This window comes from Polistes dominula, unplaced genomic scaffold (genome assembly GCF_049000335.1).
Source record: "Polistes dominula isolate Pdom_NZ unplaced genomic scaffold, Pdom_raw_medaka contig_25, whole genome shotgun sequence".
NCBI classification, from domain to species: Eukaryota; Metazoa; Arthropoda; class Insecta; order Hymenoptera; family Vespidae; genus Polistes; species Polistes dominula.
Window position 1 is genome coordinate 138290 of NW_028301094.1, and position 19813 is coordinate 158102.

At 39.3% G+C, this 19813-nt stretch overlaps 1 protein-coding gene across 1 annotated transcript in view; it reads left to right on the top strand.

Moving 5' to 3' along the window:
- The first annotated feature begins 229 nt into the window (after positions 1–229).
- The window catches only part of dve (SATB1_N and homeodomain domain-containing protein dve), a 37059-nt gene continuing 17475 nt past the window's right edge, over positions 230–19813 (top strand). Inside the window, exons 1-2 of the mRNA XM_015333088.2 lie at positions 230–1207; positions 6633–6912. Coding sequence (XP_015188574.1) covers positions 1133–1207; positions 6633–6912 — 355 coding nt within the window. The 5' untranslated portion in view covers positions 230–1132. The remainder of the gene's footprint in view (positions 1208–6632; positions 6913–19813) is intronic.

Genomic DNA, 19813 nt, shown 5'->3' on the forward strand with positions numbered 1-19813 from the left:
GTAGTAGTAGTCTTGCACCTTATCTCTCGGGACACACCCCCGAGTAGTAAAACGACCGAGAGAGTAGGGGAATTTTAAGGGAGATAGCAGGAAGACAGAGATGATTAACAGATTATCAAATGTCGAGAAGAAAATTAACGAAAAATCATGGAAAGGGTTGAATAAAAAGCTCGGCAATGCAAAAGAAAATTTGAGAGAGGGAGAGAGGGTCAACGTCAACGACAGCGGCAAAGGCAGCGGCAAAGGCAGCGGCAAAGGAAGCGGCAGCGGCAAAAGTAGCGCCGGGAGGACGATGGTGGGGTTGAGCTTGACGGAGGGTAGGGGGTGCTGTAGGGGCAGAACCAGCGCCGCGACGCCTCATCACGCACAGTCGCGGCTCGAACGCCGTTCGATGCGAACGTGTCGTTGTTACGGTCCGTCCTCGACCGCCCTCTACCTGTTCTTTCTTTCTCTTTCTCTTTCTCTTTCTCTTTCCCCTTTTCTCATTTTTTCTTATTATCTTAGACTTCACCTAACTCTCGTTATTTTCCATCTTTCTTTCTTTTTTTATCCTCCTAATCATCGAAGAAGTATTCGACGAAGGATTTTTGGACATTCGAAGAAAACTAATAATAGCACACGATTATTAACTTTCTCGATTTTGGTATCAAAGTTATTCATCGAATCAAAAAAGCGTATGCAAATTGAGAGAGTGACTCGGATAATAAATGATCATTGGCTTTTTTTCGTGAGTGATAAGTGACTTTTGTTTTCATCGAGGACCCCAGTGTACTACGTTACGTTTAAACACTCCCCTCTTCGGCCCCACTTTCCTCTTCTCAACCGAGAGAGTTAGAGAGCACGTGTCTTCGTTACGAGGGCTGATAGTTTTCATAAACATTGACAACGCGATTGTCATCGTGCACATTTTTAAATGACCACCACCCACGATGGTGTGAATTATTTGAGAGATTCTTTGCCATTCTCGATCTATTGACTTTACAAAAGAGAGGAAAAAAAAAGAGTACGCATATATAAAAGAAAATCGAAAAAACGAAGGTAAACAAACGAACGAAGAGTGCTGTGTCTGTCATAAATGGCGGTGACTCGCGAGCCCTGGAATGCTCGCTGAGAGTTTGTTCTAAGGAAGGGAATGGATTTTCAGAGCGCGATGGACACGTTCGTTGAGGCATGGATGGCTGCTAATACAAAAAACGATCAAGTACAGGTGAGTAGTCCATTTTGTCTTATTTTTCTTTCAATTTCGTAATCCCATAAGTACTGTACAATTATCGAGTATTATTAAATAAACCTGCTTATTTCGCGGAGATGACACGCTCATAAAGTCAACGCATTCCAACGCGTTCGAGGGTGAGTTAACCGAAAAGCAACCCCTTCCAACATTACACGGCCAATTGACCACCCCAGTCAATCTCTACTACCCACCCTTCTTCTTCTATGATCGTCCCATTAAAACGTACATCATGCCTTTACTATACTTGTAATGTTCTTTAAACCAACATTTTTAGTTTGAAAAAATGTTGAATACCAGTGCCTGTAGATATTCTCTGTCTGCACTAAAAGTCAATGTTCGGGAAAATGAATACATATACATATGGGATAGATAGAAATATATTCATACGTATGTTAATCCGTGATACGGTCTAAAATTTCACGCTGAATATAAGACTGGAGGCAGGCAGGGAGGCAGGGAGGCAGGCAGGCAGGCAGGCAGGCACTGGTCGATGGGAGGACGAAGGGAGGGCTGGAAGATAATCCTTGGTAAAGCCGTGGCTTTTGAATGTGTTGCGTGGATGAAAGTACGGGACGTTTATACGTGTAGGTAGCCGGGGGGTCACGGGTTCTGACCACGATACGGATGTGCCCCTGCCTTCTTCCTGTGCCACGATCATGTTCGTGTTCTGGCATTCGGTGCAATAAGACCGCCTATCCATTGACCGCTCGATCGTCACCGAAGGATCCATTATTTTACATTCGGTCAAATATTTTTTATAGTCGAACTTAACACGAGAATATAGTTTTCGTTGGATTGTCTTATCTCGAAAGATTTATACGTATATACATATTTACGTATGTATGTATACATGCTAAGATATGATCGTGAATGATTTGAATATTTTGGTAAGCATTGACTTTTACATTTCGTAATATAACAGTACAATAAATTATGATACCGACGAAAAAAAAGTCCTATTAATTCTCAAATCTTCTACGAAGTTTCAAGATTTATTTCAAGTCTTCATTTACTTCAAAACAAAACCAACGACTAATAAAAATACGTACAATTTCTATTGAATTATATCATTAAATCAAAGTTTGATGAAAAAACTTTAATCAGTAGGTTGCGTATTGAAAAATTTCATTTCAACTCCAACAAACTTTTTTTCTTAGACAATTCTTATCTGAATTTATAAATTTCGTAGAATTTTCAAAGTGTACGCGTGAATTCTTTGTTGAAATCGTTGAGTTGTCGTCAGGAGGATAGAAATCATCGCTCTAGAAACGTTACGTCGAGACGAAAAAGGTTAATGGGTTAAATATCACATAGTGTTGTAAGATTTTACGCGCATTACCATCCGCAAATTCTGGAAAGCCGTAAGCTTCACGAGTAGCAACATGGATTTGCGCGAGGTACTATCTCATTTCCATTAATGCGAGAACCTGAGAGAAATTAATTCCATAACGTTGTTAGTTGACTAATAAAAAAAAAACACCGAAATGCTTTGAAGCAAGTCCGAGACAACGGCTTTTGTGCGTACTCGACGTTTACCGGTACGCCTCGCGATGTAGCTTCCTCCTACGACAAATCGCCCCATCCTCGTCTTTCATGTATTTCATTTCCGCTGGGAAAAAAATCCGGAATAGATACGACTCGCCACAAGAGTAAACCCTTATTTTTTTTAATTGGTCGAAAATAAAACATATGGAATATTAACCAAAATTTTAGATAGGAGGTGGGTACTATTTAAGTGGTACACAATAAAAACTACAGATATGAAGATTTTCAGAAGATTTTCAGAAGACAGCAGGTAACTTTTGAACGATATTGTACCACTGAAAACTTCCACACCCTTCACATATTTTTCAAGTATATTCATGAATTTGTTTCGGTTCGATAATGCTTTATTATGCACTCCTGTCAACTGTACATTCTCTTTAACGTTTTCATGTATTAATAAATATCGCGTCGATTTATTAATAAATGGAAATGAAAAATAGATTTTTACTCGTCTGGGTGTATTTTTATGACAAAGAAAAGAAGAGAGACGGTCGTACAATTGGTTCTGTTCATCTTTAGTTACTTGAGGATCTCTCGAGAGGACATTTAGAAGCGCGAAAGATTTCTAAGAAGACGAGGAGACGTGCTTGGAAGTTCGTGAAACTCTGCACGTTTATATGGCAAAGTGCGTCGTGTGTGCGTTGGATACGTGGGTAGGATACGATCGAGGCACGCATGGTCACGGTATTTGACCACCCCAGGCTCCCGGAATTATCGTGATCCATCTATCCGGCCTACAGAGTCGATACGTCAAACGTCGACTAAAGCGGATAGAGAGAGAAAGGAAAGAAAGCTTTTCAGCTTTTTCATGTAATAGATTTTTTAATTATACAAGTAACCTGTGATACTTGACGCGACGTGACATAATAAGATCCACCGAACAAGAGGTACAACAAATTTTTATCGCCTTTCATTTGGATATTGCGTCGAAAAAGAAATCATATTTACTAAGAAAGCTACAAACGATAGAAAATGATAAAAAAGTTTAATACTAATAAGATTGAAAAAGACCAAACTAGACTAATCGATTATGCAAGATAAGAGATTAAAACTAAATAAAAGATTGATCGGTATGGCTAGGAAAGAAAATAGAAAGAATTTCTGAGCTGAGATAATAATTGATCTTGATATTGAAGAAAAAAAAGAATGTGATTTCCTTTTTCTCGTCATATAATTTATATTCTTAAATGAACATCTGTTACGTTTGACGAAGCATGAACTACACGGCAACGACAACGACAACGACAACGACAACGACAACGACAACGACAACGACAACGACAACGACAACGACAACGACAACGACAACGACAACGACAACGACAACGATGACGACACGACAACAACAACGACAATGATTTATGTAACGTGATGGCATCGATCTGCGGATTATCTCATAGAAAGGGGAGAGGGGCCCAATTATCGTTCGTGGATATCGACCATCCGATATTTCGATAAGCTTGATTAGAATGTTGCACGATTAGCATGCGACGGGCCATGACAACCATTTAATTCCACTATCGGTCTCTCTCTCCCTCTCTCCCTGTTTCACACACATACACACACACACACACACATATACATTCTCTCTTCCTTGCTCTCTTTATCTATTTCTTACATCAGTGATTAGAAGTATTATCGACAGATTAAGAAACGTATAGAAAGTCGGGACACTTTTAGAACACTTTCTTACAAATTGATTTATTCTCCGTCGATGAAAGCTTTTCCTTTAGATTATTAATGTGAACGCGAAAACATTCATTTCCTTTCTTATCGTACCTTGGTAGATTTAATTTTTGGAAATATCGCAATCCCATTAGAGAATTAATGGATAACAGTTGATGTGTGCATTAGATGGTAATAGATATTAAATTAAAAGAACTATATGTGTTCAGTCTTTATTAAGCCGATATTCGGATAAATCCCGATTCTCAGTGTGGTAGGAAGTAAAAGTTTAAGAACGAGTACCGATTAAGGTTATCGCCTTAACGGGAAGCGAGCAAGCAGGAAACATCGTCGGCACGTATCTCCCTTTTCGCGAGATAGAAGGATCCATCGATGAACCTCACCGATGACCCAGGGTCCATTGAATATGTCCATGAAATATCTTCTCTATCGTACGATTTTCCATTTTTTCGTTTGTTTCTTTCTTATTTCAGTTCGACGTGCCCGATAAGAGAACGAGAAAGAGTATTTATTACATCTCGAGATTGGAGACCATACACAAGTCATATACAAATATAAAGATTCAACAAAGATACTAAATTCCGTGTATTTCGAAATAATAAAGAGAAATAAAGAGTAAAACAATTGTTATCCTTGGATGACGAAAAGATGATAAGGTAAAAAATATGAAACGTAATATGTAAGTCAAGACGTAGAGGTAGAGGTAGAGGTGCAATTTGACGAAATTGAAAAAACGACGCAGAGGGAAAGGGTGGTAAAAGGAGTCGAAAGGAAAAGGTTGGCGGAATCCGAGTAGGGAGAGAAGCGAGGGCGACATCCTCCCTGTGAGTCACGTCGTCGTTACACGACGATGCCGGTCGGGGCGTTAGCCGGATAAGCCGCTAACCCCATCCACCTGTTGCCCCTTCTTACGGGCTGCCGCGTTCGGAAGTTGGCCGTTCCTCCTCCTCCTCCTCCTCCTCCTCCTTCCTTCTTCGTTCTTCCTTCAAACGAACCATGTTTGGAAAGAGTAAGAGAGAGAAAGAAATAGCGAATACGCGCGCGAGTGTAGCTTCGTGTACGTTAAAAAGAGAGATGAAAGTATAGGGCCCCCTCGTTGCCCTTCCATCCTCCTCGAAGCTCTTGGCAAGGCCCCGACTCTTCTTCTCATCCTCTTCCCTTTCGAAGCCGACTCTTCAGCGGTCTGACGTGTTTTTTGCAAGTGCATACCTCCGAGCAGCTCCCGAAACAGTAGCCGGTACTCCAGTACAGTCCGGGCAAGTGAAAAAATCTTTTGGCCATCCCTACCGGTTCCTAGGCTAATCGAATCCTTGAGATATTCATGCAACTATTATAGCTTCTTTTCCTCTTGCAGATAGAAAGATCAAGGCGTTTCTTTTTCTTCTTAAATATTATTAATTTTATGATAGAGAATACATTGATAAATACATATGGAAAAATACGTTTCTCTTGGTCAGAATTAGAATAATAAAAGGAACAATATCTCACATAAGAGTTATTCACATAAGAGTTTTGTTAGTCAACGAGATTACAAGAGAAAGAGGATAAAGTGAGGGTAATGCAAATAGGCGACACGGATAGGCGGCACGGATAGGCGGCACGGAATTAGAAAGGATGACGGAGGGTTAAACGTTCCTCTCGTTTATGGCTCATTCGCGCTCTCGAATTCCTCGGAGCCGTCATCGAACGAGATCGTCGGTGCATTTCGCAGTTCGTGGCTTGCTTGCTTGCCTGCCTGCCTGCCTGCCTGCCTGCCTGCCTGCCTGCCTGCCACCGTGTAAGATCGTCGCATTCTGGACCCAGTTAACCCTCGTTGACACCATGGACGGCTTAGCCGTTAGTGTTAAGTTCAGTTCACTCATACATAAATCTAAGTCCGTGGTGCGCTTATGCCTTAGCAAGCCGCCACGTCAGAATTGAGCACGTGCTCAGATTTCATCGGCGACGACGCTTAGATCATCCGGCCGCTCTCTGCTCATCTAACTCCGAAATCTTCCAGCGAGATTCCTTCAACTGGAATCGGTAGGATCAAATTATTCATTTTTTTACAAGTTAGATCATTGAATGTCGACTACGTATTAAAAACATATTTCAAATATTACATTTGATAATAAAATAGTGGAGTTGTAAATTGATCGTAATATTCGGCTTTAAATTGCGATTACAGAGTCAAGCGTTGGCATTGACGCACAAGACGTCGCCACCTTCGAGACCCAGTAGCGTCTCGTCTTTACCAAGGAGTCCGCAGTCTCATCAGTCTCAACAGTCGCAGCAACAAAGCACCCCGCAACCCCCGTCGAGCACGCATCCTCACCAGTCGCAGACTCCCCTTGGTGCGTCCTCCCATCAGACACCGTTCTCTACTCACAGTCAGCACCCAAAGCAAGAAATTACTACGAGTCCGAAACAGGAAGGCTTTGACCTCAGTAAATCGGCCTCCAGCACCGGTGAGCGCTTTTTACATTTATTAACCATCTTTTACTTGTAAACATGTGTGGAACTAATTATATGGCAATTTTTTATTTTCGCATTTATCGTGACAGCGAAGTCATAGTAATTTGAACGTCTTTATAGGAACCCTAGATTTTCCAGCTCTATGCTCTTCTCTCTCTCTCTCTCTCTCTCTCTCTCTCTCTCTCTCGATGTCTTATTACCTGCGTTATCCTCGTACACTCCATTACACTTTGAGTTTCGGCCGACTGAACATCAAGTCGAACGTGGGACTCTACCGGCCATAAATTTTATCCCGAATTAAGTCACCTTTTCTAGGACAGGACCGTGTGAAAATCAGCTCTCGTCGTGTTTGCGAACTGTTATTCGGATTATCGTATTTGTACCATAAATGTGTTCAAAAAGTAAGAGCTTAAGATATCGGATAGAAATAATTTTATCAATGATAATTTCTCCAAGTGAAAACAATGTTCTTCAATTGAATGCTCCAGCTTAGAAAATTGGTTTGTAGGAATGATCACGGTCTCATTGTAAGATCGATCCAGTTTGATGCAAATGTATTTAGAAATGATGTGGAGCTTTGAGCGTCGCTCGTGGAATACTTCCGTCGAGAACGATGAAGACGCACGAACGCGTTCTCTCGCCGGAGGCTGTTAAAGCTCGTAAACGAGATAGACTATCAACGGAATTTCCTTGATCCTCGATAATGCTGTGGAAACAATTTGCGCGCGTCCGTTTGCCGGGAGGAACGGGAATCGTGTGAGTACCGACATACAAATGTATGGGACTCTCGCCATTCACTCGTTTACAAAAATATTCATATTCTTTTTAGACATTTTATTGAAATAACAGGAATTTATTCAACTATTTGCAAAACTCTTCTTTATTCATAGGAACGTAAAAATAAAATAAAGTAAAATAGAATATTATCGAGCCCTCTTTTATGCACTTTGTTATTTTTATGAGGAATGCTTTTGTTCATCGACGCTATGTCAGCTGGTTCTAGGATAAGAAAAAGAAGAAGAAGGTAGCGTCCTCCTTCCTCTATGCAAGGAAGAAAAGTACATATTTGACTTTGGAACCCTTCTCGCTCACCCTAACAATCCAGGCTATGAAGCTCGAGAAGGAAAAGACACGTACTTTCTAAATCTACGGATTGTCTAGGATTCAACCTTAAATCTCGAAGCAGCTTCGTAACTACTCCTCCTCATCCTTTTCCTTTTTCTCATCTTGTTATGCATACTGACTCCATCGGAAAAGATAGAAGAACTTTAAGCGCGAGGCTGGATTGATTGCCTTGAATGTCCTTGACCATTCTCGACGAATCAAATCGATCGGTATATCGTAATGAAACGGCGAGGAGACAATGAATTGGGCTTGTAAAATGATTCAAATGATCATGACAAGAGAGAAAAAAAAAAGAATAAAAGGAAGTACGTAAATATATTTATTGATTTTCAGAACAATTGGATGCATTTTTTATGATTTTAATTGCATTAATTCCAGTGAAATTCAAATGGATCAGCAGTAAAAATGATTATCAAAGATAATTAGTCGAATTTGTGAAACGATTATATTTCTAATTAACTTACATGAGTATTATCAACTTAACTACTGGATTATAAAAATTCCAGCATGAAATTCAAAAACACCCTATATAGGAGTGAAGCAAGCAAGATACACATATGCGCACAAACGCACTACTACTATCGAGGATAGGAACGGGGAAAACGTCTTCCTTTCTTCCGGCACGGTTATCCGACCGTTTGGAATTAGGATAATCGTGCGAATGCGCGCGTATTTCATTCGGATTTACCTGTTCACGTATGTGTCCGCGCGAATGTGTTAGCAGCGTGTGTATATATATATATATGCGTGAAGCTGAAGCAAAGGGAAAGCAAGGGCGATACGGAACAGGAGGGACTACGAAGAAGAACGAAGAGGAGGATATTGTGACCCTTACGAACTAATCCGGATTAAATTGGAATCCCTGGGTATGCGGCTAGGCGAGTTGCGAACACGCAGCCACTGAGCGCCATCGTCTTGCGCCATACGATCGTTCTCATTACGCCATTTAACCCTCGCGAGAGATCGGCTTCTGGCTTTCGAGACGGCCTTCAAGGAATAACGATTCTCTATCTTCCTTTTATTCCTACTTATTATCTTTGTCATTTTTCATTTATTATTTCATTTATTCTATGAAATCACTAACTATGTTTTATGTAAAGGGTTAATGTAAAAACGTTATTATATTTCTAGGAGTCATGTCTATGCCATATGCATTATACTTACTTTATAATAAGGAACAGATGACCTTGTAGATTATTTGAAACCGATTGAGATAAGGAATCGAATAGTATCTCGTTAGTACTGGTCATCCTTTTATATTTGATCTGTCTACTGGCAGGTGCGAGACAGCAATGTATTGTCGCGAGTAACGCGTGTCTCACGTTTCATACGTTGTACAATAGGCATAGATAGAACATGATAGAGAGAGAGAGAGAGAGACGCGGTCCAGCGTCTCCAGTACAAGATCGATCGCCATTTAAAGCCCTTGCTTCGTCGTGGTCTTCGAGCGTGATTAACGACGCTCGGTTAACCCTTAATCGATCTATGCGTATTCTAGGATACATCGACTTACGGCCAGCATTACAGCATCCGATCGGTCCACGTCGTTAACGAGTCCGTGCCAATCGTCCATAATGTATGACATATGTATATATTTCTATTATATGTGTATATGAACTCGCGGCTTCATTTCGGTGTTCATAGACGAAAATAATCCCCGTTTACTTTAATCAACAAATTTTGTCATTTTTATTTATATCGTATCACGTCACCCGGTAGATAGTTAGGTATACAGTGATGTAGCTTACGAGCACAATACACAAGTCAAATGCAAAATCGATAATCGTAACTCGCAATTTTGACCTAGGTGAGAAAGAGAATCCTATTGTATCATGGTTTCTTCTTTCTTTTTTTTTTAACTTGGCTATCTCGCAAATTTTGACAAGTTAGATAGTCAATTTCAAAGAGACAGGACATTTTATTCTTTAAAGGGGATAACAGGATATCGTGGCAAATTTCTACAAGAACGTGTTGCGAATGGATGATCAAAATAGTATTAGGACCTTGAATAAGTTCACGCTGTTTCATCAAAGATGGCAATAGCAGTGCTCCGTGCTTGAAATTTCGACATGCAGAGACTGGTTTCGACGCTTCAAAAATAATGATTTTGAACTTGAGGATAAAGAACGTTCTGGCGCACCAAAAAAATTGTCATGACACGTGTGAACTACTGCTTCAACGGCAGAAAAGAAAAGGTTTTTTGCATCGTATCGTGACTGGCGATGAAAAATGGATACACTATGATAATCCAAAGCGTAGAAAATCATGAGGTAAGCCTGGCCATGCATCAACATCGTCCGCAAAACCAAATATTCATGATTCGAAGCTTCTTCTCTGTATTTGGTGGGATCAGCAAGGTGTAATTTATTATGAGCTGCTCAAACTGAATGAGACTATCACGGGGGATCGCTATAGACTTCAATTGATGCGTTTGAGTATGCGTTTGCTAAAAGAAAAACGGCCACTATACGAGAAGAGACACGACAAAGTGATTTTGTTACATGACAACGGCCGGCCTCATGTTGCAAAACCAGTGAAAACCTACCTGAAAATGCTTCGATGGGAAGTTCTACCCTACCCGCCGTATTCACCTGACATAGCCCCATCCGATTTTTACCCATTCCGTTCAATGGCACATGGCTTAGCTGACCAGCGTTTTCATTCTTACGAAGAAGCTAAAAAATGGGTCGATTCTTGGATAGCCTCAAAAGACATGTCGTTTTTCCAACGCGGAATTCATATACTGCCAGAAAGATGGGAGAAAGTGGTCTCTAGTGATGGGCAATACTTTCAATAAAACGTTTTTGTCCCTTATATTTTAAATAAAGTTTTTATTTTGTAAAAAAAACTACGAGAACTTATTCAAGGTTCTAATATATTTGGATCGTTTAGACTGGTTTTGAAGGCGTTTGATGGTACACCCGTTATATGACGGGCCGCAATGCCGTGGAATACGCGGGATACGGCTAACGCGCGAGAGCTGTGCAAGAGGACGAAGAGGAGCGAGGAGAGGAATGGAACGGTGACCGCGCGGAAAGGGCCGAGTAAGAGAGAAGGGTGTGTACGAAGGGACCAAGCGAGAGAGAGATAGAGTTAGGTGGATAGGGGGGATGGTTAGGATTAGCTGAGTTGTGTGCGCTGGATTTCGGATTTGGACGACGGGCCGCGCACACACGACCAATAATCCCGGATTAATCCTGGACTTGCACACACACACACACACGCATTGAGTGCACGTGAACGGTGATGGAGGTGCAACGAGAGAAAAAGAGCCTATGGAGGTTCAGAGTAGGATAAAGAGCACGTATAAATCGACGGATATACGTGTACGAATGTGTGTGCGTATCTCTGTATGGGAGACAGAGAGAGAGAGAGAGAGAGAGAGAGAGAGAGAGAGAGAGAGAGATTGAAAGAGTATATGTATATATTCGTTCATTTATTTATTCTTTCGTATGTATGGAAAATTCAATCGTAGGGATAACACATCGATTGAATTATTCGGGAGGTCATGCGAGAGTTCCGTTTACCGAATAAAATGCTTCTATCTGGGAATGTATATTCGTTCATATAATTATTAGATTTGTCGATTCGCCCAAGAGAGAGAGAGAGAGAGAGAGAGAGAGAGAGAGAGAGAGAGAGATATTCGTTCCATCCTACTGTCGTACTACACGCAGACGTCTCAAATGTTGTGTTTGTTTGAATATACATCAATCTATGTGTAACTATTCTAAAAAAAGAAATATAATTGAACTGTAATTTATGTGATACACTTGTTGGACAAAGAAATTTGTAGAAAATACGTAACCATAAAAATAACACAAGTGTGAATCTGAAACTTTTTAAATCTATATTTGATATGAAACTTGAGTTCAGTGTCACGCGTTAACATAGAGATACCGTGTACACGCAAATTCCTACTCATGCAGGAAGAGATTCAGTATTCGACATCGCACGTCATTCGAGGCAAAGTAAGAGAATGTGTCGATGTGTGCTTCTACATGTATGCGGGTGTCTGGTTACGTGCGTGCGCGCGTGCGCACATGTGTCGAGCCAACGAAGATCAGGTGTGCTAGCGAATACACTAATACATCTATATAGAGACATATACACAAGCGCAGCAGAGCGGCTCTCCCAAAGATAATCCCCGCGAATATAGAGACCGGATAATCCCCGGAGAGGGCCGTCTCTCTCTCCCTACATATACGATCGCGAATGTCAACGTGTGTGTATGCTCGTCCATGTGACTCTCACTTATACTCCAAACGCGGATGATGGCTCCGTACAAAAGGGCGAGGGACGCGAGCGGCTAGAGGGGATGAGGGCCGGGAGGACTATGGCAGAGCACACAAGGTTTAGAGGCTAAGCGGCTCATCCCCCAGGAAGCTTTACATCCCGCCCTGATACGAACGGGAATTCTACGAACGATTCGAAAGATATTACGTCTGTGTATACGATTCTGCGCACAATCTATCTTTCACTCCTCTCTCTCTCTCTCTCTCTCTCTCTCTCTCTCTCTCTCTCTCTCTCTCTATCTATCTTTTCCTATTGTTTCTGCGTATCCTTTTTAGATATATTATACAATAATATATTTTACATCTGTAGATAATTTTTGTATATCTCGTAATATTTCTCTGTTTTGGAAATTATAGTAATCTTGCATTTATTCTTTAACCAATTTATTTTTTAACCAAGTATCTTTATTCGCTTATAAATTTTATAATCTTACTTAAATTCGTTTGAAATTTCTTTTCCTTTTTTTCAATATCAAGTAGAAGACTACGGTTCATTTTTTAAGTGTCATTTGTACAAATGAAATCTGAAGGGGAAAAATGATTTAGCTTGTAAAAAAGGCTACATAAAAGAAATGATTTTCGGCAGAGAGAACAGAGAGAAGGGAAAAGAAGAAAAGACGAGGTTGCGTATGTGAGCGATCTTAATTCTGGATTATACGAACCCAGATTCCTATAATCCTAGCAGGCCGTCGCCCGAAAAGAAATCCTGGGATTAGAGAGTCGAAGAGCAAACCGACCATGCCTGACGATAAATCGCCGGATAGTAAGACTTAGGATTAACCGATTCTAAATGTTCTCGCTAACGTTTATAAAAAACTTTCACGACGTTTTAAGAAATAATAAGCAAAGCAAAGCAAAGCAAAGCAAAGCAAAGCAAAGAAGACAAATTTTCAAACTTGAAGGGCTTTGCAGAAACCTGAAACGAATATAAGACTTATCAATTTTTCCATTAAATATTATAGTATTAACAACTCCAATAATGAATTTATTAATTAGTATTTGAGAAAGCCTTGAATAAAAAGTGTTGGTATTTGATAGAGAACACATATCGTATGATTAAGAGTATAACAATTGTCCAAAGCCGCGAATAACTTCCCATGAGAATATCGTTGCGAATTTCGAGTGTCAGGATAACAGAAGACCGAGGGGAGAATACGAGGAAGAGGAAGACACGCGAAGGTCCTTTCTGGTATGGTCGTGGTAGTCCCATTGTAGCCTGTTGCGTTTACTGTGAGTGGTAGGGACTGAGAGAGAAAGAAACGTTCAAGGACGCTCGAAACTACAGCAGTGTCTGAAGTGCATGTGAGAGATCTCTCATGGATATATCGTCTCTTTATCCTTTCAGCAAGAAGACCGGGATAAGGAACGGACGAGTAAATCAGGATCTCAGAAACTATGAAAGTAGAATCCTTGCAAAGGTAGCAGCCATAACAGGCAGGATATAAAGGCCTGATCCTCGTGGATTTCTCGACTTCCCGATTTTCTCTTGGTCCTATATCAAAGCTCTTCCCGCGCGTCCTTTAAATCATGTCCTGCGTTCCTGATTATCAAGGGTCATACGCTACCCTTTTTTACCTTGCCAAATTTCCTTCTCTATATATTAAATATTGAATATTTACGCATAGAAAGAGTAATGAAAATATTTATAATCACGCGTCAACGTGAATTTCAAATGAACGAAAATTTCTTTGATCCTTTTCTCGCTCGGTCGATTTGAAAGAATCTCTTTTTGGAAAGAAGATTTTGCTTACGATCGAACGATCATTTCATTCCAAAGGCAATTGAATTTTATATATCGAAGGGAATACGAATTCTCGCGCGCGAGGAAATAGTAGTCCGTTTTGAAAATTAATTTTGAAGTAATACATAGGGCCGAGAACGATTCCATAATACATATTTTAATAATTTTTATCCGGCTTACAAGTTCTCCTCATTTAAATGTAGAGAGTTTATCGTTGCGATGCCTCCTCGCGATTCTATAAGAGCTTTAAAATAAAATCGATAAACGGACGCGTATAATGACGGCGATAACGATAATAGAATGCCCATATACAAACATACACGTACATACTTACGTAGGTACGCATTACGTGAAAATTATTTTATAAATTACATTACTTTTCGGCGTATTAATTTCTTCGCCAGCTCGCTACACAGGATTACCCGTTAATCACGTTACAATCGGCTTAATCGCGTCAATATTATAATAGTAGCGTTTCGTTGTAAAATCGAAATCATGGACACGGATCTATCGATCAAAATATCTCTATAGAAATATGTATTGAAAACAATAAAAAAAAAAGAAAAAAGAAAAAATAACTAATATACTTATAATTATTTTATTAAGCACGTTCGATGATCTAAAGTTTCAACGATAATCAGAGAACATTTTCACATGGGCACCTCTCATTTTCTCGTTAAAACAAATACCCAACTCGATCGCACAATTGCCTTCGAGTAATTCCCTTTCCCATTTTTGTTCACACCCTCCACACTCTTCACAATCTTTTTTATACTTTTTCAATATGGAATGTACCGTTAACGAGTTGGTTGCATGGTTACTGGATTGGTTATGGATGCTGCGATCAATGTCCAGCAATTTGTAGGCCTACAAGAGCATCCCATTACCAGGAGCGTATATCCTTGACGAAAGCTATTCGAGGAGATCCCTTGGAAGAAGCAACAAAGCTCTCCTGTCCTAATACCGTTGGATTTGAGTGCGTTGTATGTTAGTAATAAATGGGCTATGAGTATATGCCAAGCGAGGATGAGAAGAAATATTTTTCTACAACTAAAAATATGCAAATGTGGTCCTTTGTTCGATACCTGTTGGCTTATCTTTAGGATTAGGATAACAAGAAAGAGTAAGAGGATGATACTTGCCATCTACTTCGCGGACCCTCGAAATGCCCCGTGACCCAAATAAGGGCTTTTGTAGGACCCCGGTGATCAGGAAAGTAGGATCGCAAGACGAACGGTTATCCTTACGCACTTGCTATACCCGTACGCACCCTTTCTCGTTGCCCTTCCCCCAACCGAACCTTCCTTCGTTGTTTCCCGAAGGACACAAGCCAAAGACCCCACCAGGAATCCTGTTCGATGCCTATGCTTCCCTGCTAGTTGTTTACGCATGGAGGCGGTAAAAAAATTCCCATAACTGCACCCACCACTTCTCTCGTCGAAAGGATGGGAGGAGTCAGGATGTTCCTTTCATCCACCTTTCTCTACAAACAAATCTTCCTTTACTATCAAATAAAAAATATTATTATATGCTTTCCAATTTGTTCAGAATAATTTCTATTGCATCCTATATTAAATGCACTTATTACAAATTCATTTGATCCATAAATGCATTGATTTTCAATTGTTATGAAAAGCTAAATAAAATTCCTTTTCTTTCGTAGAATCGTTATTTAAAAATACTCGCTCGTATCTATTGTTTATTGCATTATCATCGAGGAAATTATTTTCCTTATCGATCACGAATAAGTTTGATGATCGATTATACAATACAAAGTCGATCGATGCTTTTTAAAATAATCATCCGACTAGCGTTATCGGCTTTCGGACGTTCGTATCAAATTAATTATCATGTTCCCATCTTTCCACCTACTTCCGGACTAGTTAATCCCCTCGATTATATAATCCAGCCATTTAGGACTTAAACTCACTAATCCTCAGAGCGTCATCGCCAAACAAAACGTCAGGGTTACGTAATCTTTGAAGATTGCTTGATCCAGGATTACAGTGGAGACAGCTTTGAGGTTGTAAGAACATATTTTTTTTCCCTTATATTTCTTCTTCTTCTTCTTCTTCTGTACTTTTCATTGAGAAGAAACTTACGAAATATTATTAGACTTTAAACTAAAGGATTACCTCGAAACCAGATAGAAATCGATTTATACATTTCTTTTCAAATAATCAATCTAAATGTTACGTAAAATATGACACTTGAGATAATCCTTTTAATATTTTATACAACAGGACATCGTTTTAAATAAACATAATATTGAGAAACAAAATGAAAGGGTGATCATAGCAGGATGGTCCTAACCTAAACGCTAACATGTTCTCCTGATACCATTGTAGGTATCCTTGTCAGAAATTTGTCTATAGAGAAAGCAAGGATGAGACGAATCAGATGAAAATATATTTGTCGAATCCCTCGAAAGTAATAACTAGAAGTAGAACGCGCTACTCTTCAGCTCTTCTGAAAACCTCGGACAATATCATACCTCCAACTCCAAAAATGCAATCCTGATCATTAAGAAAGGCATAAGGGTTAACCTGTAAACGCCCATTGGCCGTGCTGACTATTTGACTTTGCTTTAGGGAGAGATCGAATCAGCAACGTCAATGATGGCGTTTGCTTACCAACCTAACAAGATGTTCTCCTAGTTACGGAGTAAACAATCCTCGTCTACTGTCGTCCAAAGAATGATTCTCTTCTTCTAACGTATCGAATATCACTATACCACCCTTATTTGTGCATTTTCATTCAAAACTGTTGACTTTCTTTTTGGTTTTTTATCCAAATTTCTGCTATAATTACATTTAGATGACGTCTATGAAATTCTAATTTACTTCTAAACATTGTATTTTGAATATAATTACGAAATACAACGATGTAGGTCAAAAAGTGACCCGTTCATCAAAATTAACACTTATAGCTTGTCTATTACTCTTTGAATAAGAGAGAGGGAAATACGTATGAACGTATGAACGTATGAACGTATGAACGTATGAACGTATGATACGTATGAACACATTGAAGGATATTACAAATTTAATTAATTCTATTATCCATTCTACAGCGATTGGTCTATTAGATCATCACTGACACCTTTGTTCGATGGACAATAGCTTCAATCAGATAATCCACAACTATTTGATTAATCGAATCGCACTCATTGATAAATGAATGAGTCTTGTGCCGGGCTATACTCTCTCTCACTCTCTCGCATAACTAATAATACCTATTCTTGCGACGTAATAGATCGAACCAATGCATAATAATATTCATATAGTAATTGATGCGCTCTACGGGAGCCTTTTGATTGGCTTAATAGACACTTGGCTAGTCGCACCAATGATTTTTTCCACCTATTCTTAAACAATTAGACAGGAAAATGAGCGAGTTCCGGACTAGTTTTTGTCTTTTGTCTTTTTTCTTTTTTCTTTTTTCTTTTTTTAACGGAAAAACTACGTTTACACAAAGTATTCTTTGGAAAGTGTTAAGGACCGTTTAAGTATATATCGTACGCAAGAGCGTTCGTACGACAAGAAGGTTCGTTTAGAATCCTCCTAGTGACTCCTGAAAGTTTCTGCTCTCCTGGGACGGAGAGGTCACACGGTAGCCTTACCCGCATTCCCGTGGGATTTCATCGGATTCCCTAACGAAAAGGACGAAGATAGTGAAACACGAACGACACGCTTCTGGACTTGCAGGATAGACGAGTGAAACGACGAGGACGACGATGAGGACAACGATGAGGACAACGATGATGACAAGGATGATGGTAACCAAGCATTAACTCAAGGACGAATAATCTAGATCCATGTTTTGTCTAGCCATCGGCGATTTAGTAAGGGATATACGGTCTTTGGGTTACCAGGATGCCAGGATATCGAAGGATCCGCCAAAATTCTTCTTCTTTCTCGCCTACGTCCAACATATTGCTTGTTGACACTGAGAAGAAGATTCCAGGAATCCTGGGAGATTCGGGAGAAACTCATTTATGTAGTCCTGATAGGAAAAATCCTATGAAATCTGGATAAATCCGTGTGAACTAGATGAATGGATGAGTTCAATCCTGTACATTAAGAGTGTTCTTCCTTCTCTTTTACTATCTTTAATTTCACACGAATAAGAAAAAATCGAACAAGTTCAATCTCAGAGTTGTTAACGATATGACATAACGCATGAAATTAATTACATGTGTTAAGATTTGTCTCTATGTATTTCCTTCCTATAAAAGTAAAGGATATACGTTTGTAAATAATTATAAATTTTCGAAAAATTTGACTTTGATAATTGAATGAAACTTTAGAAGGATTCAGGATTCTCTCATTCTTTCTTTCTCTTTCTTTTTCTCGAGGAGTCGTCGAAGAACGTTAGTTATTGTGGAGAAAGAACGGACACCGTAAAGATTCCTAAACTCCTGGTAACAAACCCCCTAAACTCCGTTCTAAATCAATCGTCCTTTTCGTAGGGTACGCATGCCTGATCATTCTTACCCCATAAGGTCCTGTTACCGAAAGCCCTTCGAATTCAACGGAAATATCGGTGAGATGGCAAAGCGATCCTGGAAGGAACCGAATGCTTTTGGCTCCTTTCATGCTTTCCTGTTGATCTAAGGATTCGCTTATCCTTGCGTGCTGGATCGACTCTCTCGAGAATATCTATCTACATTTTATCCTAATTGCAGGTGCTTGTCCTTTTTTTATTTCTCAGCTTTAAATTAGCGAATATAAGTATCTTGGATATTTTTTATTTCAAATATTTCTATTCCTCTGGACAATCTCGAATAATCTTATGCGAGAATAAGGATAATAAGTAGCTTATGGGATTAATAAGGATCTGGTTTACGTAAATGAATAATGTATAAATAATTTTTGTCCTCCAACAGTACAATGTTTTTTAACTTGTAATCTTCAAATCAATCTTCATTAAAATCTATTATTTGGATTGTTTTTAATTAGGACATTTAATTTATTATGAAAATCAAAGATCTCGAATTTGAAAAATTGAACAGTAACAAAAGTACATTGTCGTAAAGAAGAAGAGGAAGAAATGGACTTTACTTAAAATTAATCCTCGATTCTCAAAGAGGTTAAAAATAATCCGAGCTTAAGGCTCGCGACGCGCTACGAAAATTCGATGGAGAGCCAATTGACGACACGAAGAAAAAGAACAAGAAAAAGAAAAGGAAAAAGAAAAAAATAACAAAAGAAGAGCAAAGAGAAAGGCGCAAGAAGAAAAAAAAACCGGAACGAGATCTTAATTCCGTCGAATAGGGATCCCTACCTCGCAAATCTCTATCTTCCTGCTTAGCTATGGTATGGTGGTGGTTGTGATGGTGGGGGAAAAGGATCCAAAGAAAAAGATAGAAAATAAAATGTATTTTTATGACCTGAAACCGGTATGGGAAAGGGCCGCGGTGCACCGGAATAAATGCAGTCAAGAATTACAAAAGATTACAGGTTAAGAATAAAGTAATGAATGAATCTGATGAAATAATAAACAACGGGAAGAAGGAAATAAGAACGAGACCATGAATTGTAAATAAAGTATAATAAAACATTAAAATAAAGAATTTTAAAATTAGCAAAGAAAATAAAACTCAAACAAGACGATGGCTCCAGCTGGAAACGAGTTTAGTGAATACATTTTATATCACTCAAATTCATTTGACGTATATATATAGCAAATTCGATAATGCATTTGAACTCTTCATGAAAATATACAAAAATTATT